Below are 24,943 nucleotides of genomic sequence, written 5' to 3'. Positions count from 1 at the left end.
GAATTACAATGCCGGCATCCAGACAAGGTTAGAATACAGACAGTTGTTGATCAGTATTCTAAGGCTAGTTTCACACTTATCTGTTTTTCACACCTGGCAAAAAAAACGGCAACAGGGAAGAGGTGGGATCCTTTCAGAAGGGGCCGGGCACGGCACGGTTGCCGTGTAACAGCCGGCAGTATCCACTGTGCAGGACGGCTGCCGTGCCCGTGCCGTCCCTCCATGCCAGTGGTGTAAAACAAACAAATGTTTCCTTTCACACACGGGCTTGTGCCGGCCGGGCTTGTGCAGCAGTAGCTGCTGCGTATGCCCAATAAAAAAAATAAAAAAATATTAAAAGTGGCTCAAAGCTGCTGCTTGTGAAAGGCACTGAGTGTCTGAAAAAATCCGTCCAGCTACCGCCAGGTTCTTGCCCGGCAAGCCAAAACCGGCAGGTGTGTAACTGGTCGAAGCATCCCCCTCTTTGGTGCCTGAACCTAACCTCCCCCTCCCCCCTAGTGCCTAACCCTAACCCTCCACCCAACCGCGCTACTTACCTTTGGGATTCCAGGGGTCGGGATGCCGGGAATCTGACAAGTATCGATATTCCGGCGCAGGCATTCTGAGTGCCGGAATCCCCACAGTCCGGATATTAACCGCATCCCAATAATAATAGCTAAAAAAAATCTAAGGTAACACCAGGTTGAAATAAGCATTAAATAAGTTATATCATTCCTTGAAAAAAAAATATGTAATAAATATTTTATTTTAAAATTGGTATATGCCCAATGGGTCACACTGTGTCTACCTACAGTGAGATGTTTGCACTTGCCCTGCAGCCATTGTCCTTAATATTATATACAATGCTATAGAAGCTATGTAATTATCTGCACTTTGTCAATATAAAACTTCAAAATAAAACCTGTCATCTAAACACTTTTGGTGCAATAAAGGATATTTTAACAATGTTACCCCACGTGGATCTCTTATTTCTAGGAAAGTGCCTAGTAACAAGGGGAGAGGGATGTACTAAGCCTTGGAGATAAAGTGGAGAGCGATAAAGTGCCAACCAATCAGCATCTGTCATGTTAAAGACTGTTTGACAAATGAGTTAGGTGCTGATTGGATGGTACTTCATCTCTCTCCAAAGCTTAGCACATCTACGCCCAAGTGTCCTGCAGTGTTGCCTCAGAAGCAGGCTCGAATATTAATTTTAATTAATCCATGTAGCATGGTACTTTATGTGTGTCCGCAAGTATTGCTAGCCTCTAGCTCAGTACATACAGTATGTGCTACCCCCTTCTCTAATGTCCATAGCACAGCAAGTCTCACACAGTTAAGGCGCACATCCACATGCCGACATTGTAATCGTACCGTCGTTCCCCATCCCCTTCAGTGCCTACACTGAACGATCAGTGGTTCAGTGTAGGCATCCTCCATCATCCCCGAAGATGGCCAATCTGTCGTTATCGGCATGTTTGGACGATGACTGATGTTGGAAATGACTAGCGGGAGCGCGCATCGCTTGTCGTTTCCGACATTGCATGCCTGATTGACGAACGATTGAACGATAACGATGTCGTTATCGTTCAATCGCTCTGTTTCATCAGGTAGTGGATACCCGCCTTTACTAATCATGCCTCTTTTGGACACCATTTCCCTTTCCCCTCTACTGGATCTAACAGTACTGGCACTCTCCTCCACTGGCTCCAAGAATCATGGCTGTCCCGCTAATTAAGAAGTTACCTCCGTAGTTGTTGAATGCAGAAGAACTGTACTAATGGATTTGATGAAGGCCCAGGTTTCAATCCCATTGTTAGGCCCACCCCCTTGTGACACTGGCCACTCAGTGTCACAAGTAAGCAGCAGAACAAATGTATGAGCTATGAAAATAAAATGCCTAGTAGAAATAATTGCAAACCCCTCTCTGTAAGTGCATGTGCAGCTTACTACACTGTATAATGCTATAACCCAAAACTTCCCATGCTGGATATATATCAACACAAGAAAAGCAGCGGACAGAGGGCATGGGGTGAAAGTGAGAGAGTAAGGTCACAACGAATTGCTCTTGGACTAAACCGTATTGCAATGTAAAATGTGCGAATGCATGTATTTTATATTTTTGCGCATGAAGAACAATACTGAGATGACTGCTTTTGCATGTGGTGAACAAAATATTGGGCGGCTTTGTTTTTATACTGAAAATTAGAACTAAGCTACGAAACATACCCCTTACCGATTAGAAAGCACTTGGCACACTTTAAATCTACTCCCCTGTAGTGCAACATTTATTTTCCAAGGTGCAAATTAGTTTTTTTGTTTTTGCTCTCACTGATCATTCCCAATAAGGTCCACAATGAATGAAAGTTACACTCCAGGTGTGGTATTGCAATATAAGGCTGGCATGCACTTCTGGCTAGAGAATTTAAGGACAGCAGCTAAAGGATAATTTACTTAATTCCTATCTGTAATTAACATTCTAATTGCCTGCATCAGTTATAATGTACCTACACACACACACGGAGCTTATAAAACAGCTCAGCTGACTTCTTTGACTTAAGTAAAAGGTGAAAATGTAGTGTTTCGTTTAGAATGGAAAAATACCAGAACTTACAGTAACTAGACGTCTTTTTCTGCCTCCAGGACATTAATTTGGCTTTAATTGCTTTGCAAACAGCCAGTATATACATTCCTTACTGACACATATTTACCTCCCTACACAGCAAGTGATCTAAATGCGTGCACGTCTATTAAACCATTGTGAAAATTCTTTACACAGGCATGTAAAGAAATAAACTGAAAAATCAACATAAATGTTTAATTCACTAGGATTAGGGCTATTATGAGCTAACAAATGTTTCCATACATTTAATAAACGTCTACAATCAAGCAGACATATAACATTCTAATGATGTATCGTGTTCATTCTAGCACTCTGTACCTGTCACAATCCATGCAGTTCCTCTTTCCTGCCTGGGGTGTCGCTCTCTGCTCTGGTGCTTCTAGCACACTCAGCTGATGCTACAAACTGCTGAGATACAGACCAAAGAGTGCAAGAAGCACCAGAGCAGAGAGCGACACCCCAGGCAGGAAAGAGATACTGCACGGGTTGTGACAGGTACAGAGTGCTAGAATGAACACGATACATCAGGGTGCTAAAATGAACACTATGGGGCCTATGTATCAAACTGATTTTTACAGAAACTGCAGTTTCTGCATAATTTTATGTATTGTTCGTATGTTCTAATAGCACAATGCAGGAGTTTCACAGAAATCTCCGGCAAAATGCTAATTAGCACTTCAGTTTGCAGTCCCCATTATTGTCAATGGGAACTATGATCTGTCTCCTATGTACTAAATGCCAAAAAGCAAAGCTTTTCAGAGTTTAGCCACGGTAGTTTACACACTCTTCATCTCTCTCTTGCAGTCACCAGCCAGTCCCGGAAGCTGACACTATGCGCAGTGTCAGCTTCCTCCGGGGAAGTTTTTCACTTCTCCTAAATGGCGGGCATATAACTTGCAGGGACAACGGTCCCTGCAAGTTCCCCTTGATTCATAGCCGGGATGTTTTGGTCATGGTCATGTTTTCTGGATTTTATTTAATCATGCACAAGTGAGTTGGTTTATTTTGCTTGGTCAGTAATTATCCCACCTGTTCCCACAGACAGATATCTTGAAAACATGACCTGTTGGGGGTACTTGAGGACAGGAGTTGAGAACCACTTCTGTTGATGTATATATTTCTAGAATATTGCAAAAGCAAGTAAATGTAAAATACTGCTAGTTATTATCATTATCATTGATTCATAAGGCCCCAAAGATCCGGACAATGAGGAAAACAGGACATACAGAGACCATTAATAGGTATTCACCCCCCATGGAGTTTTCACATTTTGCTGTGGTACAAAACGGAATCTTCATGTATTTAATTTAAATTTATTCCCACTAATCAATACAGAATACTCGAAAAATGTGCCAAGAAAATGAATGCAACCAATTGTTAAAATGAGTTAGGAACAATAAACTGACACTTGCATTAGTATTCAATCCCTTCCTATAGCCATACTAGATTTCCTCTAAAGTAACCAACTTTATTCATATGTAACATAGTTTAATGGAAGCCACCTGTGTGTAGGTAAGGTGTGTCACATGATTGCAGCATAAATATGTGAGCTCCCCCAGGTAGTGCATTTCAAAGCATAGACCAGAAGTTGCCAAATGCAGTCCCTCAAGGTACCCCCAACAGTTCAGGTTTAAAGGTTCCCCATACATCAGCAAATGTTAGTCGCGATCCAATGGATAATGCCCGCGTCTTCCGGGTGGAAACATCAACATCCCAACATCGATGTTCTGCGATCCGTATATGGATCGCAGACATTTGCTATGTTAAATGTCGGCGATGTGACGATTGCAATAATTTTTTGATCACGATCGTCAAATCAGCAAACTCCAACATGTTGGATTTCTGCGAAGACGGGTTGCGGGATCGCGGCAATCCATTGCAGAAGGATGGGGTCCATTAGAGATATACATGCTTGACCACAGGTGACTTAATTAGTACCTGCGTTTAATTTAATCACCTGTGTTCAACCATGGATATCTCTAAAACCTGAACTGTTGTGGTGCCTTGAGGACCGCATTTGGGAACCTCTGGCAGTCATTACATATCAATGCATACATTACAATAACTTAAAACAGTTTTTTTAAAATTGAAGCAATAAAGTCTGCTTTTATTGGTTGTCATGGAAACAGCTGACTAGCAACAGCAATCTGGAAATGTTCTTCTGATGAAATCACCAGTGTCTGAAGCCATTTGTGTGTCCAAGGTTCTGGCTTTTTTTTCTTCAGAATCTTCCTTTTTGCAGAGGACGCCACTCGCCTCACTCATGTGAGTGCAGTTGTCAGCACAGATTTATTATTTTGCCGCTTTACTGGCCTAATGCCCACATTACACAGGTCTTGTAGCACCTGTATTAAGTAATTGGGGTCAGTGTTTATCTGCATAATTTTGGCACTGGTGCAGTCTACGATGGTCAGGCAGCGCTTCCAGAAGCCCCCTCTGACGGTCTCTACGAGGAAGGGCCTCAGTGGGTAGGATGTCTCAGTGCCCATGTATGAGTAGGCCAAGTAGAGGCAGGTGAGGAAGGTGGCTTGTAGCTAATCCTCACTCTCCTGGTGGTCACCAATGGCCTCTCTGCAAACCATAAACACCACATTGGCTGGGCTGATAAAGCTGTGGTCTTGGAAGTGTGGCAGAAGCCAGGAGTCAACAATATGGAACCACTGAGTGACTTTCTCTGGGTTCAGGGAGCCCAGGCTGGGACACCACCTGCAGACATACTCTCCCAGGAACTACAGGAGCTCTCTGGTGGATACTTGCACTATAATCGGTCTTGATGTGATATGCAAAGGGAACGGATGCTGGACTGTCTCTGTACTGCCCCCTGCTGGTGCTCGTCTGGTCCACTGCTGGCTCCAGGGTTTGGGGAAACTTCCTTGGCATTCTTCTTCTCATCCAAGGTACCAGAAGCTGGGGACACAGAAAGCATATGTTGGTACTTTCCTGGCCAAATGCCATCATTACACAGTTCTTGTAGCACCTGTGCAAAGTAATGGCTGTTGATCCATCATTTTGGCACTGGTGCAGTCTACGATGGTCAGGCAGCGCTGCCAGAAGGCCCCTCTGTCAGGCTATGAGGAAGGGTCTCAGTGGGCAGGATGTCTCACTGCCAATGTATGAATATGCCAAGTAGAGGCAGATGAGAAAGGTGGCTTGTAGTTGATCTTCACTGTCCAGGTGGTCACTAATGGCCTCTCTGCAGATCATATACACAAACACCACATTGGATGGAGTAATAAAGCAGTGTTCTTGGGCGTGTTGCAGAAGCCAGAAGTCAGCATCACGGAACCACTGAGTCACTTTCCCTTGGTTCAGATCTCTCAGGTTGGGGCACCGTCTGCAGACATACTCTCCCTGGAACTGCAGGAGCTCACCGGTGGATGCCTGCACTATAATCAGGTCTGGATGTGGTGCGCAGACTGAGCGGATGCTGTACTGTCTCTGTACTGCCCCCTGCTGGTGTTGCTCTGCTCCATTACTGGCTCCAGGGTTTGGGGAAACTTTCTTGGCATTTTTCTCAACCAAGGTTCCAGAATCTGGGCACACAGATAGCACCTTCCCAGCCTGTGATGTGTGGGCAGAGGTCAGTGCAGGGCCCAGTTGCTGCCAGCCGTGTACATGGGCTCGGACGAGCACTTCTCCATACTCAGGGTGAGATCAGGAGCAGACTCCTACCAATCAGAAGCGAGCATCAGATAAAGTAACTGGCAGCTCGGCCATAAATGTACCATTCCAGTACAGTGGTCGCTGGCGCGCTTACTATTATGCAGGGCCGGATTAATAATGGGGCTGAAGGAGCTGCAGCTCCAGGCCCACAGACAGAAGCCTTTACTGTGTGCTGCATTAGACAGGCTACGACAGCCTGCCAGGGGCCGTCCGAGGCCCAGCCTTGCCCCCCATCCTGATCAAAAGCCGAATGCATAAACACTAAAGCAGCACACGGAGGGCTTCACTAGCCCTCTCAGCGACGCTTACGCCCAGCAAGTGACTTTGCAGCAGCGCTGTGTACGAGCCATGTCACACGGGTGCTGCCCGCCACCACCGTGCCCTGAAGCAGCACGGCCCCGGCTATGTCCAGTCCACCAGCAAAGGCAGGCCCTCCAGCACAGCAGCTCCGTGAAGGCGGCCCGGTAGCAGCAGTCCATATTATATATACACACACACATATATAGATATAGTGTGTGTGTGTGTGTGTGTGTGTGTGTGCGTGCGTGTGCGTGCGTGTGTGTGCGTGTGTGTGCGTGTGTGTGCGTGCGTGCAGCCATGGCCAAAAGTTTTGAGAATGACACAAGTATTGGTTATCACAAAGTTTGTTGCTTCAGTGTTTTTAGACCTTTTTGTCAGATGTTACTATGGTATACTGAAGTAATATTACAAACATTTCATAAGTGTCAAAGGCTTTGATTGACAATTTATGCAGAGTCAATATTTGCAGTGTTGACCCTTCTTTTTCAAGACCTCTGCAATTCGCACTGGCATGCTGTCAATCAACTTCTGGGCCACATACTGACTGATGGCCGCCCATTCTTGCCTAATCAATGCTTGGAGTTTGTCAGAATTTGTGGGTTTTTGTTTGTCCACCCACCTCTTGAGGATTGACCACAAGTTCAAAATGGGATTAAGGTCTGGGGAGTTTCCTGGCCATGGACCCAAAATTTCGATGTTTTGTTCCCCGAGCCACTTGGAGCACCTTGCCATAAGGTTAAAGTGATAACTATCATGCTGGAAAAGGCATTGTTCGTCACCAAACTGTTCTTGGATGGTTGGGAGAAGTTGCTCTTGGAGGATGTTTTGGTACCATTCTTTATTCATGGCTGAGTTCTTAGGCAAAATTGTGAGTGAGCCCACTCTTTTGGCTGAGAAGCAACCCCACACATTAATGGTCTCAAGATGCTTTACTGAGCACGTTTGATTGCAATGGCATGTCTGAAACAATGACAAGTAAAAGTGTAATATTTGAATGAGATGAGAATGGGCAGGGGTAAGATTTACATTTTTGTCAGGGTACTTACAAACATAATTACCAAGCTAACCCACACTAGATCCAGATCACATTCTTTGTTTACACCCCCCACATCACTGGTCAAACCCCCATATAAGTAGTCACACACCCCTGTAACAGCACACAATAGGCCCTTTATAAATTTCAGCTCAAGGCCCATGAGGACCTTAATCTGGTATGGCTATTATGTAGTAATATGACCTAGGTCACTTGCTTATAACAAAGGTGACATTCACAGCATCTATCCCTAGATGTTACGTTCCACCTCACAGTCTGTATAATAGGAGGAAGAGGTCACAAGGCACTCCATCCCGTGTATTTACTAAAGTGTGGCTTTTTAGAAGTGGAGTTGCCCATAGCAACCAATCAGATTCTACTTATCATTTATCTAGCACCTTCTAGAAGATAATAGCTACAGATGTGCCCACATACATTTACGCTCCGTGCGCTACAAGACGCGCCACACAACGCGGGAGCTCAGTGTGACTCTGCAGCGCTGAGCGTATTTTCGTGAATCTTTTTACCTTCAAATGCATCTTATTCACACAACAATGCAATTAAAACGATATGCAGCATGCCTGTGTTCTGAGCGAGTGTGGGTGCATCTGCATGCGAAATGCTACGTTACAGTGTCAGCGGCTATAAGGCTGCAATGTAGTGTTTAGCATGTAGATACACCTGCAGACACACAGAGAACATAGGCATGCTGCATATAATTTTAATCATCGGAAACTGCTTGTGCTATCTGTTTGCATCATTGTGCAAATAAAACACATTTGAAGGTAAAATGACGTACGGAAAGATGCTCGGCGCTACAGAGTCACGTCACGGTGTGGCGCGACTAGAAGGGCTGTTTAACGTGCCAGGAGGCTAGATGTATGTGGACCCATCTGTCGAATCTGATTGGATGCGATGGGCAACAACTCCACTTTTAAAAACCCGCACTTTAGTAAATATACCCCTAGGTGTGGCATGTCATATCAGGTCACTAAAGATTTCGGAAAGTCACTATTTAGTTAGTATTATTTCAGATTTGTTATGGCCTCAATAAACCATCTGTTCATCTGCTGATCACTAGTGGGGTTTGTTATTCTGTGCGGGATCCCAGCCTCAGGTGTCTCTGATATGCTCTAGCTTTTCTCTTCTGTACAGTTCTGTACCCTAAACCTTTGTATACAGCCAAAATGTCTTCTCCACCCTCTCTGAGTCCTCCTTAGGAATCCTCTCTCCCTCTTACAACAACTTTCAGGCTGTTGCTATTGTCATCCTCTCGCTCCTCCTTTTCTCATAGCTACATGGGGCTCGTGGTAGTTTCCTGTCACCACTTGGTGATTATTGGTGTTTTTCTTCAGCCCTCTGATTAATGTATACAGTCTAAACAGCGAGAAAGCCTGTCTGTCCGCCTGTTTGTCCATTATGCACAGTCAGAGTTTTGGTCCTAGCTCCACCAAACTTGGCAGGGTGGTGTAGTTTGACCAGGATTAGGTTTTTGCCTAGGTTTATATGACCATATATATTAGTCTGCCCTCTGTGTTTGCATGCAAGGGCGTAACTAGAACTTTGGGGGCCACAGCAAGTTTTAAAAGAGTCCCCCCAGAGGTAAAAAAAAAAACACATACATTTGACCCCACACAGAGCCCATTCATGTTATGCCATACAATATTACCCCCTTGTACACAATATGCCACGCAGCAGTAGTGCTCCTTATACATTATGCCACACAGTAAGGCCCCTAACACATTACACTACACAGTAATGTCCTTCACAGATTATGTCACATAGTAATAATGCCTCATATAACAGATTATGTCACATAGTAATAATGCCTCATATAACAGATTATGTCACATAGTAATAATGCCTCATATAACAGATTATGTCACATAGTAATAATGCCTCATATAACAGATTATGTCACATAGTAATAATGCCTCATATAACAGATTATGTCACATAGTAATAATGCCTCATATAACAGATTATGTCACATAGTAATAATGCCTCATATAACAGATTATGTCACATAGTAATAATGCCTCATATAACAGATTATGCCCCTTAAACATTATGCTCCCCAGCAATTCACCTCCCCGCTTCTCTCCAGCAGCCTCTCACCTCCCCCTGTGTGTCATCAGCAGCCAGCAGGTGTGGATTTGGGGCCGGGCCACCATCTAATTACAGCTGGCGCACCGGCAGACATTGACAGAGAGTGCCGGCGCAGTTTTAATCTTGCACCGGTAAAAAGCCAATCTGCAGATTAGCTGCTGATCCGCGAGCTCTGCCTCGCGACCGCTGGCGCTGTCTCTCCATGTCTGTCTGCCGATGCGCCAGCTGGAATCAGCTGGTGGGCCGGCATCAAATAAACACTGCTACCACCCGGGCCCCCTCGGCGTCCCTGACTAGACCCGCCCACCTTGTGTGCGTGACTGGGTGCAGGGGGAGCAGCGGGCCACAGAGGCAACTCGGGCACCATAGTAGCCGAAACCCTTGCACCCACACAGTAGTTACGCCACTGTTTGCATGGGTGTTAGGTGAGGACAATGTAAATAAAATAAAGGCTGCAGGTGTACTTCAGGGTCTTCAAAGGGCTACGTTAAAAGGAAGAAATGGGATCCAAATGAGAGACAGTGGGACATGGATTGGTAGGCTGCTTCATAATGTTACTATACTAGAGCTGAGTCACATGTCCTGGTAGCCCCAGCAATAAATGTTAAAACATTTCAGGTTAACAACCACCCTCTTTCTTGTTAGCACAAAAAAAGCCAAAGTTTATGTATTCAAAAATGACAGTAGGCTAGATGTAATTCTTCTCTTTGATTTCAATTATGTTATATTATAAAAGCAATTATAATTTTTCATTTTGCATGGAAAATAATACAACTAGATTATGCTAAAGGAGACTGGAAATTTCCTCTTAATACAGTAAAATGCTAAAGGGAGTGAAGAGAGATTCCCCAAAATGTGAAAGACTTACATCATTACTTGGGGCAGACTTTGATAGATTTGTTTCTATAGAATTCGTCAGAGGTTCCCAAACTCCGCCATTACAGTCCAGGTTTTAAGGATATCCATGCTCGAGTCCAGATGGTTAAATCAAATTGACTGAGGTACTAATTAAGTAATCTGTGCTCAAGCATGGATATCCTTAAAATGTGGACTGTATGGCAGTTTGGGAACCTTTGGTATACATTATAGGCAATTCAATTAGCAGCTTTGCCATGTTGTGTTGTTGTGGAACGGCACATAGCGGCCAGCAACTTTACTAGCTTTTTTCCATGCACTTCATAGAGGTGCCCAGGAAAACGTGCTATGTTCAGTCTTCTGTAAGGGCAAATACGTACGCAGTCAAAGATAGCGGAATGTTAGTCTCCCAGCCCCTAATGAGTGTGAGTAATGCGGGCCCATATACAGCATATGCACTATGATTCACCTATGCCGATCCACCAATAAAAATGCCGATTCACAGACATTGATAATAATCCCTGATATGCTGATTCCAACCATTTTCGGGTCGAAATTGAGATTGTCAAACATGTTAAATTACACCGATTTCCCGACCCAGGCAGAATGGGGAAGCTGGGGCAATCCATCGCTGAAACAGGGAGTGGCAGCGTTAATAAAAGCGTGAGGGGGGGGGGGAATTTATAAATTAGCGCACACTTATTATTTATTAACAGTTATTTATGCAGTGCACGCATTCCACAACATTTTACACCATTCCCTGCCCCAGTGGAGAATTTAGTTAACCTATCAGTATGTTTTTGGATGGTGAGGAAAAGCACACAGAGAACACTCACTGAAACACGGGGAGCACAAACAAACTTCACATAGTTGCAGCCTTGGTAGAAATCGAACCCAAGCCCTCAGTGCTGTGAGGCAGCAATGCTTACCACTGCACCAACTGTGCAATAATGACCACAATATGACTCTGTTAAAGTTAAAAATCAGGTTGATCTAATTTACAAATACAATCCAGCTATAAAGTGTATCTGTTGATTGCACACAATACAGACAACCATTTTGAGGGATGAGCCAATTTAAAGCCTTACCTTGTCTGGAACTAGTGAAGTCACTATGGCATAGGTTCCCAAATGGGGTCCTCAAGGCTCCCAACAGTTCAGGTTTTAGAGATATCCATGGTTAAGCACACGTGCTAAATCAAATTGACTGAAGTACTAATTAACTTACCTATGCTCAACCATGGATATCTTTAAAACCTGAACTGTTGGTGAGCCTCGAGGAACCTCTGCACTATGGTATATAACATCACTAGTTTACAGTAAACCAGATTGCGACATTTGCATAAATGTAGAATCTACTCACAAAATGGCTGCCACCATGGTATACAGGTGGTGTCTCTATTAAATCCAAATACGATTCATATGCATTAAGGCTGCATTGCAGTAAGTTCACATATATATGCCTCCAACAATCAGATGGCCAACACCAATGCAGCCATGCTTGTTACATACATGTAATGTTTTAAACAGCCGAGATGCCAAACCTATGATGGACATGTATGTCAGGACGCAGTCCATTAAATCACTAGGAGATTGTGACAATGAGCTTCATGCATCAAATAGGTCACAATTTCCAGTGGATATTTAGGCTGTGTATCGGATCTCACTGAATCTCGCATACAGCTGAGGCTGTTCGGAAACTCTGGTAGCCAAAGAAATAGCTTCTTAGGGCGAAACAGACCAAGGGAAGCATATGAAAGGAAGTACATTTGACTGCAATCTTTGCTAGTAGGAAATATTTTAATTGACTTCAAGTCCATCAGCCTTGCAATGACATGATGCACAGTGGACAGTCTGTGCGTACTTTGCCAGGTTACATACCTAGAGGTAAACCTGTGACTTCGGCAGCTAGTCCCATCTGGAATAACCCCATTCTATCAAAGAGCTCATTTCTATCAGAAAGACAAGGTGCTGCTGCACATGGAGGAATGCAGTAATTAATCAGGGTCTGGCTTCTCAGGAAACCCAACGACCTTCCCTGTCAATCTCTTACATGTGTCTTCATGGACAGATTCAATTATTAGAAAATAACACCAGCAAAGGAAGGGGGGAGGGCTGAATGGGAGACTGGAAATGATTCCTTGTATATGCATTACTGGCATTTTACCCCAGACTACCAATATCACTAAATTCCAATTTAAAGGCCCCCATAAATCAGAGATTGATTGCAGCAATCGTGCAATTTGCAATCGATAGTGTGTAAAAATCTTTCCCTTTTTCAATCGAATGTGGCAATTCTGCAATCGATTGAAAAGGGAAAGATTTTTATACACAATCGATTGCAAATTGCACGATTGCTGCAATCAATCTCTGATGTATGGGGGCCTTAAGTTACAGGTCAAAGGCTGTCATGAAACAATACTGCTTAGGCCAAAACTAATGATAAAGTAGAGATGATTCTAATAAAGTTATGGGATGATTCAATTGTGGGCTATGCTGGCGATACCCGCAAGTAGGTGTGCCTTTCACCTCTAACTATGTATTTAGTGATATTGCCACACATAAGGTAGCACCGACATATCGGATTTTGAATGCAGCTCACAACAAAAAATCTGGGATTTTGTGGTGATATCGGGGCAATGACGTATGCTTTTACTAACGTTTCCACGCCGTTACAACGGAATTTTGCAGGGAATGCTTTCAAGTGAATCAATCTCTTAGATTGTTATATTAAGATGGAATATAGTCCTATCTTACAGCATTGGGCTCCCAAAAGCAAATACTGCAGGTTAGTAATGACTTAAACATGTTTCAGATGGGAATAGAGATCCCTGTTTTCAGTCTCAAATTATGGGAGCCATAAACAAGCGTAAAATGTACACACGTGTTACTGCCACGTAGACTGACAGGCTGTCTTTCATCTGAGCTCGGTGATACTGCTCTGTATGTCTGGAAACACCAGTCCTACTCCCAAGTCACATAATCCTGTTCTATTCTGGGCTACGTTATTCAGCACCACAGTCAGCTCCCATTAGTTTTGTTAGGTGCTGCTGAGAATGCAGCTATCAAGTGTGGCCCTGAACCAGCACTACATGAGAGAGATATAATAAGATGGTCATATCGGATTGCCATGTACTAACCCTAAGGTCTTTACATTACAACAACAACAACAAATACTGCTTTATTATTATTTTTTTTATGACATTTGTAGGCGTTTGAAAATGTATCTTCCGGCTTCTTAGAATCGGAAATATTGCCGCACACCTTTAGGGGGACAGTCACAAAGTTTTGATGGAACCTCTCACACTAATAAAATGCTTGCACACTTTTGCTAGCACACTGTGGGTCTGATTCAGCAGCGTACGCTATTGTAATTACTTACGCACATTAGTTGATTGTTCACTACTGAGCATGCGTTTAAGCAGTACTGCGCGTGCGCGGTGATCGCACTGCGATTTTGCAAGCACAGGAGGAATCCACTGTAGAGTGAGTGACAGGCTGTGAGCATTTGGGGGGGGGTGACTGTGGAGTGGTCGGAACAATGCAGGAGTGTGTCTGTCGGTTAGAACGGCGTTGTATGGGCGCGCGTAAATTAGCCACTGCGATTGCATACACAGCTTGAGTACTCACTGCGAGCCACGAGACTTGCAGTTTCTGAGGCTGGTCAGACCTGGTGTAAATTGTGCGTGATGGGCTGATGTCTGCCGATGGTACCGATGTGTATGCAGGAGTGCGATATAGTACGGATGTGAGAAAGCAGCAGTGGGTGTCTCTATACCGGCTTGGATGTGGCAGGCATTAGCGTATATTCGCAGCTGCGTTGTGAACATTAGCAGCTGTGAACGCAATAGCGATTCTTACCGAATCAGGCCCTGTATACGAGCAAAACTGAGCAAAGTTCTCCTACAGTAACAGCCTGCTACGTGCACAGCTACACAGCATATGACGCTCCTTCAGAACCTCATGCTTATGGCGCTTATAGGCACTCTGTGGCAATGTATCTTCACTCATTTGTCCTTTTAGATAAATGGGTGAGGACCCCTTACCATAATAAGAGGTAACATCACAGAGAATTTATCTTCCACCTGAGTTTCTAATACAAATCTCCTAAGTCCTCAATACATTGGGAATGCCAATAATTACATATTAGAACACTGTGCCCAATACTTTTATGTTGCCTATAAAATAATGTTCATAATTCGACAATGTAATCAACTTGGCAGAAAATGTTTAAACACATTAATCGATGAGAAAAGGACACACTTTGGGACCACATTTTCAAGCAAGCATGCTTTTGTGCAAGTATTGATCCCTTTCAACATCAAAATTAAGAACCCAATCTAGAGAGAAAAGATTTACCGCTGACAATTGGAGAAGTGGTTCTACTTTTGACAAGATAACTGAAGAGGTGAAAGCCATTGTAATTGTAAGTATTTCATAACATTCAGAAGGTTGCCAAAATAGAGGTGAAGATTCTGACAAGTGTGGATGTTTCATGCTTGGAGGCTTGGGAGCCAAAACTGCACATGGAATCTTAAAGTTTTACTTGTATGATCATATGGCAGCATGCAGAGGCCAACTAGAGAGTTGCACATTAAATTAGCTCTGTGCCCTATCTACGACAGTCATCTACTCTCAAATATAAAACCAATAAACATTTATGAAATTACATGTTGGTACCTAATTATACCATCAAGGACAGGGTTACTTTCAAGATCTCCCTGTACTACCATCTAATTTCAGCTGCTGGACCCAAAGAGTTCAACTCTTATTGCTGTTCTCATCTCTGTTCCTGCGGCCTCCAGTGTGACAGCAGCTGTAAGCACTACCGCTACAACCATGGTGAACCAGTGTGTTACGGCTCGGTGTCCAGCAGTAGCCAATATCAAGAACACATCTACTACAAGTTGGCTGATGGCTGCGGGACTGTCTAGGCAGCACAAGAGCAAGTGACTTTTTCATATCCAGAAGACAAACTAGGTCCAGCTGAGATAAATGGTAAAGGACAGTCATGGCTGGCAGCCTGTGTGTGTTACAGTGCTCGAGAAATATTTTAGGATTTGCTAAACAGAAAATGGAGATGCATGCAGGGAGATTAATGTCTATGGCAGATCTAGGTTACTCTTAAAAAGGAACCAAGTATAAAGCAAAACAGAGGAAATCATTGATAGTTTATTAGAATAGGAGGGAGCTGTAGAATTCAATAATCTCTGATTTGATTTAATGATCTAGATTTCGAAATACAAGATGAATCGAAATAAACAAGATAGATGACAGTCACAGGTTTTATATTTTTAAATAATGAATTTCACGGAGATATACAAGGCATGGCTAATAAGTAATAAGTAATGAGACTGATGCTATAAATTATGTTTCATTATAATAAACACATTGTAACTCGGCTCCCCTTCTATGTACTCCCCTTCTGCAGCCACACACCGCTGCATTCTTATTTACCATTGGGCAGGCCGTGCTGTAGCGCATTGTCTGTCAGCTGTCTCAGCAGCGCACTCTATGAAATATTCTCTGTAAAGCGCTGTGGAATATGTGTACGCTATATAAATAACTGGTAATAGATAAATACATAAATAAATAGCTACATATGTATAGGACACACATTTGCAGGAAACAAAAAATCAGGTTAAACACAGAAGTCCAAAAACAGAACTCAAAGAGCATTATATAAAACTATTTGAATTTATTGGTCAACATTTAATTTTGTGCAAAACATACAGAACATAAGATTAAACTCCATACACTGGAGGAATAGGTGCTACCTTAGTGCAGTTTATAAAAAAAAAAATTATTATCAGCAAATTTGCACTACGCATGCCCACATGGAGAACACACGCATATGTGTGAATGCAGATTTGCTCACATATGACACTAGAACATAATTACGACTGGAAAGGTAGGCTGAGGGATCAAAGGGGCGTGCAGAAGCAGAACAAAGGGTGAAAGGGGCGTGCAGAAGCAGAACAAAGGGTGAAAGGGGCGTGCAGAAGCAGAACAAAGGGTGAAAGGGGCGTGCAGAAGCAGAACAAAGGGTGAAAGGGGCGTGCAGAAGCAGAACAAAGGGTGAAAGGGGCGTGCAGAAGCAGAACAAAGGGTGAAAGGGGCGTGCAGAAGCAGAACAAAGGGTGAAAGGGGCGTGCAGAAGCAGAACAAAGGGTGAAAGGGGCGTGCAGAAGCAGAACAAAGGGTGAAAGGGGCGTGCAGAAGCAGAACAAAGGGTGAAAGGGGCGTGCAGAAGCAGAACAAAGGGTGAAAGGGGCGTGCAGAAGCAGAACAAAGGGTGAAAGGGGCGTGCAGAAGCAGAACAAAGGGTGAAAGGGGCGTGCAGAAGCAGAACAAAGGGTGAAAGGGGCGTGCAGAAGCAGAACAAAGGGTGAAAGGGGCGTGCAGAAGCAGAACAAAGGGTGAAAGGGGCGTGCAGAAGCAGAACAAAGGGTGAAAGGGGCGTGCAGAAGCAGCACAAAGGGTGAAAGGGGCATGCAGAAGCAGAAAAAAGCAAAGAAGGAGTGTGCCTGAGGCAGAATTAGCGAGGGAAGGAGGCTGCAGAGGCAGACGGAGTGGGTGAAGGAGCCTGCAGAGGCAGACGGAGTGGGTGAAGGAGCCTGCAGAGGCAGACGTGGGGTAGGAGCATCCACAGGCAGAACAATGGAGGAAAGGAGCGCGCAGAGGCAGAACGAGTAAGGGAAGGAGCGTGCAGCGGCAGAACGAGTAGAGGAAGTACCGAGAAGAGGCAGAACGAGTCAGGGAAGGGGCATTGAGAAGCAGTATTTATACACAAAAGCATGTTTGCATTATAGCAAACAGATGAAAAAAATTAAAATAAATAAATTAGAAAATAGCATACTGGAAAACAGACAAAAATGGTTGTTCAGAAATATTGGTTAAATCCGTTTGATTTAGCCAATTTGTCTGAATAAATGGTTTTGTCAGTTTTACGGCATTTGAGAGCAAACGGTCGACTGTCATTTGCTCCCATACACTATCATATTGTCATTCCAGCCAGCCAGATTGGACAGAATCTTTAGGGTTCCATGAGAAAACACTATCCTAGAAGAATGTGGTGCGCAAAAAAAAGGCTCCATCTAACCTCACTAGAAATCAGTCCTGTGTTAAAAGAACTAAGACTTTTTCCAAACACCTCTGGGCGGTGGTTGTGGGGTAATAAAGCTTAAATTTATAAATAAATATTCTTACTTATTTTTATTTTAAATTTTTTTGTGATGAACGACAGTTCCCAGCAAGTCATGGCAATTCCTACAATGCTCGATAACAATTCTCGATTAATTATGAACTCAGTTGTTTGCATAAAATTCATTGTGGTTACTGGAGAGTCCGCTCACCACTAATGACCAATACACAGTGGCTTTCCCACACTGTGACCAATCAGAACGAAGCCTGTCAGTTGTGCTGCGGCTCCTCTCAGCATATACAAGAAAATACACTATTTTTATGTGTGCCTTTTTTTTTTTAATAAACAATTTGTGACCAGACTTAAATCCTATGTTCAGTTAGAGATAGTGTCACAGAATACTGAATAAAAACCATTTCTTTCCTGCTAATAAGGGGAAACAAAACAAAAGCAAAATGTATTCTATTGTGAACATCCAACATTGTGCTAGTATGCTACGGTCAGAAAAACAGGGATCACAGAGTGCGTGAATCACTCCCAGTTAGATCATCTTCATTAACCACTAGGTCTGACTTAAACTAATGAAATGACAGGACCACCAAAACATAACAACGTCCAATCATTTCCTCCACTTACATTTTGCCGATGTATGGTACAGACAACTACAGTGTGATTAGATGTACAGATAACAGTGGTGCAGACAACCTGCATAGGTCTGACTGTTCAACAAATGCAAATGGTACTGTCTATACTACACTGTAACATAAACAGTATTGTCCTTTTACTATACATGCAAATCATGGTCTGACGGTCTAAAATCAGCGGATTCTACAAAACTGTTATAACACACACAGCTTGCTATAGTCCCTTTAGAGCGCCATCAAGGCTGCGCTACGTTTCCATACATTAGAATGGTTGATTGCTCCCTATTTATACCACCTGCTGGAAACGCAAGTCAAAAGCGGAGTTATACAGAATATTGTAATACTATAGCAGCAATAAGAAGGGTGGTGAAAAAAGACTGTAGTAACACTGAAGTTTGCTTTCTTTACGCATTACAGTATGATAAACTACACATCATTTCTTTGCGATATATAATGGAATATACAGAAACTGAAATAACGGTGTTTTAAACCATGGTTATACAAATAGTGTGACATAAGGAGACAGAAATTGATATAAATAAGCAGACACGTTGTGTCATAAATTATTCATTTTTTAATTTGCAGCAAGCGAGATCAGGCACAAAGAAGTTGCAGGAGACAAAGCGCGTTACATAACGCAACATTATTTATTTTATTTTTTGCAACAAGAAGTGTTCGCAAAACAGTTTTAAATGGAGAGAATTATGTGCGAAGATTCTTGTAAGAAAGAAAAACACCCAGCAATGAAATCACCGCAATAAGCACAAATAAAGATGTACTCTTACTTTAATGATGAGGTTCTTGTACTTGTCCATCATTTCATGGTCCTCGTGACAACCAGCGAGAAGTTGCCAAACCTCAGCTCTCAGTGCCTCAGGCACCCCTGCTCTCTTCACCAGAGAGGACAGTCCTTTTGGCCTCACACTCAGATTGCTGTGCCTGGATGACAGGAAAGTGCAATAGCTGGAATCAGACTTCTAGCAAACAGGCAGAACAAAAACAGGACTCGAGGTTTTTTATACTAAAACAAAATTTACTACAAATAAACCAAATGCACATAATTGTTTGGAGTGCAATAATAATGTTTGCTTCCATATTACATCTTGGCAAATTTTAAATGGTAAACACAATAGTATGTAACATTTCTTATGACTAATGGTGCATACACACGGTCAGATTTTTCTTCAGATTTGAACGATAATGATTAAAAAAATCGTTCAATCGTTCAGATCTGAAGGAAAATCTGACATGTCTGAACGATGAACGATGCGCGTTCCTGATGGTCAGATAACGATATCTGACATCTGATGTGTTTGCCGTCAGATTTGGACGATTCCATTCATTTTAATGCAGTCAAAAATCGTTCATAGCTCAAATCGTTCAAATCCAGTGGCAAACGCAGGATTTCTAGAGGGGGGTTTCCAAATGCTAGATTTTAGAGTAAGTGTGGCCAGTCCATGAAGAGGGCATAATTACCACTTATCCAGCTTTAATATGCGTCATACATAGTGTATTGTGTGTCATTATTCCAGCATATACAGGACCACAGATCACAGTAAGCCATTAGATGCGGCAGTAGGGCCATCCTGCCTGAGCTGAATGTTTTTTTTTAGATGTGAGCACAATTCAGGGCATGGGAGAAAGTCTGGGGAAGCAGCAGAATAACCTAGCACTGCCCTGGACATATATGTAAATATTGGTCTCTAAAGCAGTGCATCCCTAACAGTGCATGTTTACCAAATACCTTAGTTGGTGCACAGGTGTATTTATTACTGGCTGATACATGTTAAAAGATCCACAGGTGGTGCTAATTATTTCATTTCTGATACTGAGAAGAACATGCAGGGCTAGTAAAATTCAATTATATTACTATTTCTATTGTGGTCATGGTGTGGGCTGGGGAGGGGGGTTTCCAGGCAGACGGAAACCCCCCCTGCGTTTGCCCATGAAATAGTTGGTCAAATCGTTCATCTGACAAATCTGACCGTGTGTATTGGAGCATACACGGTCAGATTTGTCAGATGAACGATTGAACGATTTGACCAACGATTTGAACAATATGAACTATGAACGATTTCTGACTGCATTAAAATGAATGGAATCATCCAAATCTGACTGCAAACACATCAGATGTCAGATATCGTTATCTGGCCAACAGGAAAGCGCATCGTTCAGACATGTCAGATATTGCTTCAGATATGAACGATTTTTTAAATAGTTATCGTTCAGATCTGAAGAAAAATCTGACCGTGTGTATGTACCATATGCTCCATAACACTGCACAACAATGTAACACAGAACGCTGTTACAAACCCGGATACTTCTTAGGTGGACACCACTGTTGTTACTCCCAGCCATGGATGTATCCTAACTATGCCCTGAGCACCATGTAGATGAACAGATTCGATGGGCCTGGTAAGGTAACAGCCCCTGCGCACGCATGTCTAGTATCCTGATTACATGCGGACCTATAAAAGGGGGTTAACCAATGATTGCACAAATACTGGCAGATAGCGGTTTTCAGTCAAACAGTTTTCCAGCGGTCCTTACTGATGTATCAAAAGAATTTATGAGACATTAACTGGAACAGATGTGTCCACATACATCTATTCTCCGTGCGCTACAAGTCGCATTACACAATGCGTGAGCGCCATGTGAGTCTGTTGCGCCGAGCAACTTTTCGTGCAACTTTTTCCCTTCAAATGTGTCTTATTAGCACAGCGATGTGAATAGGACGCACAAGCAGCTTCTGCTACTTCCAAAGATATGCGGCATGCCTAGATTCTGTGTGCGACTGCGGATGTATCTGCATGCGAAATGTTACGTTACAGTGCAGAATATAGGCTGTACATAATTTTTATCAGCAGTAGCTGCCTGTGCATCCTATATGCAACGCTGTGCGAATAACAAGTATTTGAAGAGAATAAGTTGCACAAAAAGACGCCTGGCGCTACTGAGTCACGGCACGGCATGGCACGGCTAGAAGGGCTGTTTAACACACAAGGAGGCTAGATGTATGAGGACACATCTGTAATACCAAATTCATTTAGATTCACATTATTTTTTGGCACATATTCACCTGCAGCTTTTCATAAATACATTGCTTTAACTTTCATGCGCCCTTCTGTGCTCATCATCAGGCTTAGCTGTTTATCTGGGACAGAGTGACTGAGCCGTACACTGAGGCATCAAACACAAACAGCCGCCTGATTACATTACTACATGACTGAAAAGCATAGAAGACACTAGAAAGAAAAAGTTAATAAAAATGATGTACAAAAGAATATTTTTATCATGTGAAAGTGGTATTGTAAAGGGAATGGGTATGATATCCCGACAGTTGGGATGCCGGCTGTCAATAGACTGACAGCGGCATCCCGATGTTACATTATGGGCTAGGCATAAATATTACAACAACAAAAAAAATGTTATGTCAACATTCTGACTGTCAACATATAAAATGTTGACATAATGAAATGTTGACACTGACCATGTCAACATGATAATGTTGACATTCAAAACACATTTTGACAATTTGGTGTCAGCATGGAGAATGCTGACATATCATACCACACCCATCTTCACAAATGGGCGATATGTAATGAATAATAGAAACATGATAAGATTTATGGTTCTGCTGTGTATATATTGGGGCTGGGTGTGACACTACGCAGAGAAATGCTGAGCAGCAAGCCATGAAGTTGTAACGGACATTTTTAAAATAACTTTTTTAGAAAATGACAGAATGCGTGCCGATGGGTGACAGTGACTTTTTGCAGTTGCCTGTGCACCATTTTTTTTTAAAACATCTCTCATTTATTTGTCTTTTAAGAGTATCCAGCTGTTATTTATAGATCAATAAGGTGACAGTTATAGTTTTCTCAGGCCATGTGCTGAGGACGCAGCATCGGATCACTCTGTGACCATCGGTCATCTGAGTAACTCTCAAGTCACTCAGGATGGCCAGGGATTTCACATTACAGAGGCCAGGAATTCTGCGTCGAAAGACTAAAGGGGCATACACACCAGACGATATCTTTGAACGTTAACGATACTGTTCAACGATATATCGTTCATATAGTTCAGTGTCTATGCAGTGAATGACCAACGATGTGCTCTCCCGCTGGACGATAACGATATCTTTGGTTGTCCGTACATGCAGGCCAACTTGGACGATTTCAGCAAGATTTTCCTGTTCAGAGATGTGGCAGGATGACTTTACTGAAAGAGATCTATCATAGAGATCTTTCATTGTGTACAGCCAATATCGTTTGCCATGCACTACAGAAAGTTCAAGGGAATTCTTTCACCAACATCGTTCATACAGCTCATCGTCCCGTGTGTATGCATCTTTAGACACCGGCCTCCCACAAAAAGGAGAGAACACGTCTCCGTTTGCGGAAAGCCTTCCCGTTACCACCCCTTCCCCCCAAAAGGCTGCAGCCGTCAATCAAGCTGCGGCATAGGGGGCACTGTGCCCGACGACGTAGGACATGTTCTGCACATACGCAAAACAGAAAACATTGGAGATGTACCTATACCATCAGTTTGCGGACATCACTGAATCAGGCCGTTCATCAAACATGGCCTCCAACTGTATTCCATCAATACACTCAGGACCTCATTCAGAGTCGGTCGTTGCAGCAGCACGGTCGTACCCCACCGATGTTCGCTAAACTGCGCATGCGTAAAGTTCGCAATGCGCGTGCGCAAACTAGCTCTTATGATCAGAAATTTCTCTCTCCTTGAACACAGCCAGGTCATTAGTTTGAGTGACAGAATGAGGCGTTTGTGGGTGGTAACAGGGGAAGGTGCTTGAAAACGGGGGAGTGGAGATCCGAACGCAGGCGTACGGTTTATGGGAGTGCATAATTAACAAAGTAGCGTCATAGCACACGTGACATGGGAGGTTTTTACACTGACATGATCGTAGTGCTTAAGAGAGGGTATGGTCAACTTTAAGCTCTACGACCAGTTTCGATGGTTCCCGATGGTCTCGATTAATCCTTATATGCCTGGAGATGACGTGTAATGCGTACGAGAAGGGGGCGTGTTTTTTTTTCTTCCGGCCGCATCCTCCCCTTGGTCGTCCAGCTACCGATCCGATCTTAAGGACGCAATTTGCGAGTGCATCATTTGCATATCCGGCCCCTTTTCCCTTACGACCAGGCGGCCGCAACGACCGACTCTGAATGAGGTCCTCAATGTCATAATTTTAAGTTTCTATTAAATGTGAAAAATGTCCAAAAGGATTACATATGATTTGTAGCCACTGTATCCTAGGCATAGTAATCTCAGTGCTAGCTCTGAAAACGAAGGGCTGGCATGTTAGGTACAGAAAGTGTAAAAAGGGGGCTGGGAGTAGCAAGCACGTCGGGGATAGACAAGAAATAGATCCCAGAGAGCTACTAAAACAACAGAGTAGGAGTAAAGTTCATGGGTGCAATAAGCGTGATGTGTGCGGCGTTTGTGTGCGTTATTAGTGGCGTGGGAATGTTTTATCTGCGCCACTTTTTACTTTCAGCTCAGCATGTAGAAAATTACAATAATCCATAACTAGAACACATTGTCTCATTAAATCTAGCTCTGGCTATTACGATGGTTTAGAAAATATTAGCCCATCTACTTGCAAATATGTATTTATCAATTTTTAATACTTACTTTGCAAATACAGTCCACTATCCCAGCAACAGGAGAAACCGAGAGAAATATACCCTCACATTATACCCGAGCAGAGATCTTTAAATAAAGCCCGCAGCTATTGCAGCATTTACACACCTGGGCAACACCGGAGTGTCTTCTAATAGTTTTATAAATCATATTGACATTTCATTTTCTAGCAGGCAGAATAGACTGCAAGCTGCTTCTGAAAAGGAGAATTTGAAAAGGTCTCCACCTTACACCAAAGGAAGACGCTTCCTGTACAGGAATTAAGGATTCAGGCTGCCATTTGGGGGATTCAGGCATGATGGAAAAAGAAAACTCTTATTAATTATATTACAGAAATCCAATGTGAACTGTAACATAATAAAATACAGATTTATCAGCCTTTGTTATAGACTTTAACTCTCCATTCTCAGTATTACTCCATAGATGGCACCTACTGAAGAGACTTACCACACGTTTAAAGTACCTTTATCATGGCGCCAGCAGAACCTGAACTAAGGGCTACACAACTGAAACAACCGATTAATCTACATTTTAACCCTTACAAAAGGAAAAAGCATCATGGAGAAAAAAAAATTGGTTCATAAACTACAATAGAGGCTGAAAACATCCAATGAATATAGACAGTGCAGTGACACTGGAGAACAAAGGTCATCCAAGACAGAGATCAGTCCCAATCTGAGCACCAAGGCATTGACCCTATAAGTAAGAACATTTCCACTGTGTATTAAAATCCTGTGCTGCTCTGCTGTATTTTACAAATAAAGGTATAAATAGAATCATCAAGAGCAAGAGTTAAGACACAATATTATATACCAATAAGTCACAGCTGAATCAGGATGGGCATGCAGAATATCTACAGTATACAGTAGCCTGTAAGTGTACAGGCCTTCCTAAGGATGCGGAACTTAGAGTAGACCTCATTTC

The 24,943-nt window shown here is 43.0% G+C and overlaps 1 protein-coding gene and 1 pseudogene across 2 annotated transcripts in view; both read right to left on the bottom strand.

Moving 5' to 3' along the window:
• RABGAP1L (RAB GTPase activating protein 1 like) overlaps nt 1–24,943 on the bottom strand; it is a 427,010-nt gene that overhangs the window by 258,771 nt on the left and 143,296 nt on the right. For both annotated transcript variants that reach the window (XM_088479336.1, XM_088479337.1), the window contains exon 13: nt 19,135–19,288. In XM_088479336.1, coding sequence (XP_088335462.1) covers nt 19,135–19,288 — 154 coding nt within the window. The remainder of the gene's footprint in view (nt 1–19,134; nt 19,289–24,943) is intronic.
• On the bottom strand, nt 4,864–12,494 carry LOC148516976 (uncharacterized; annotated as a pseudogene).

Source organism: Taudactylus pleione, unplaced genomic scaffold, assembly GCF_031769625.1.
Source record: "Taudactylus pleione unplaced genomic scaffold, aTauple2 ptg000230l, whole genome shotgun sequence".
NCBI classification, from domain to species: Eukaryota; Metazoa; Chordata; class Amphibia; order Anura; family Myobatrachidae; genus Taudactylus; species Taudactylus pleione.
The sequence above is the reverse complement of the archived record's forward strand: the minus strand, read 5'-3'. Positions and strand labels throughout refer to the sequence as shown.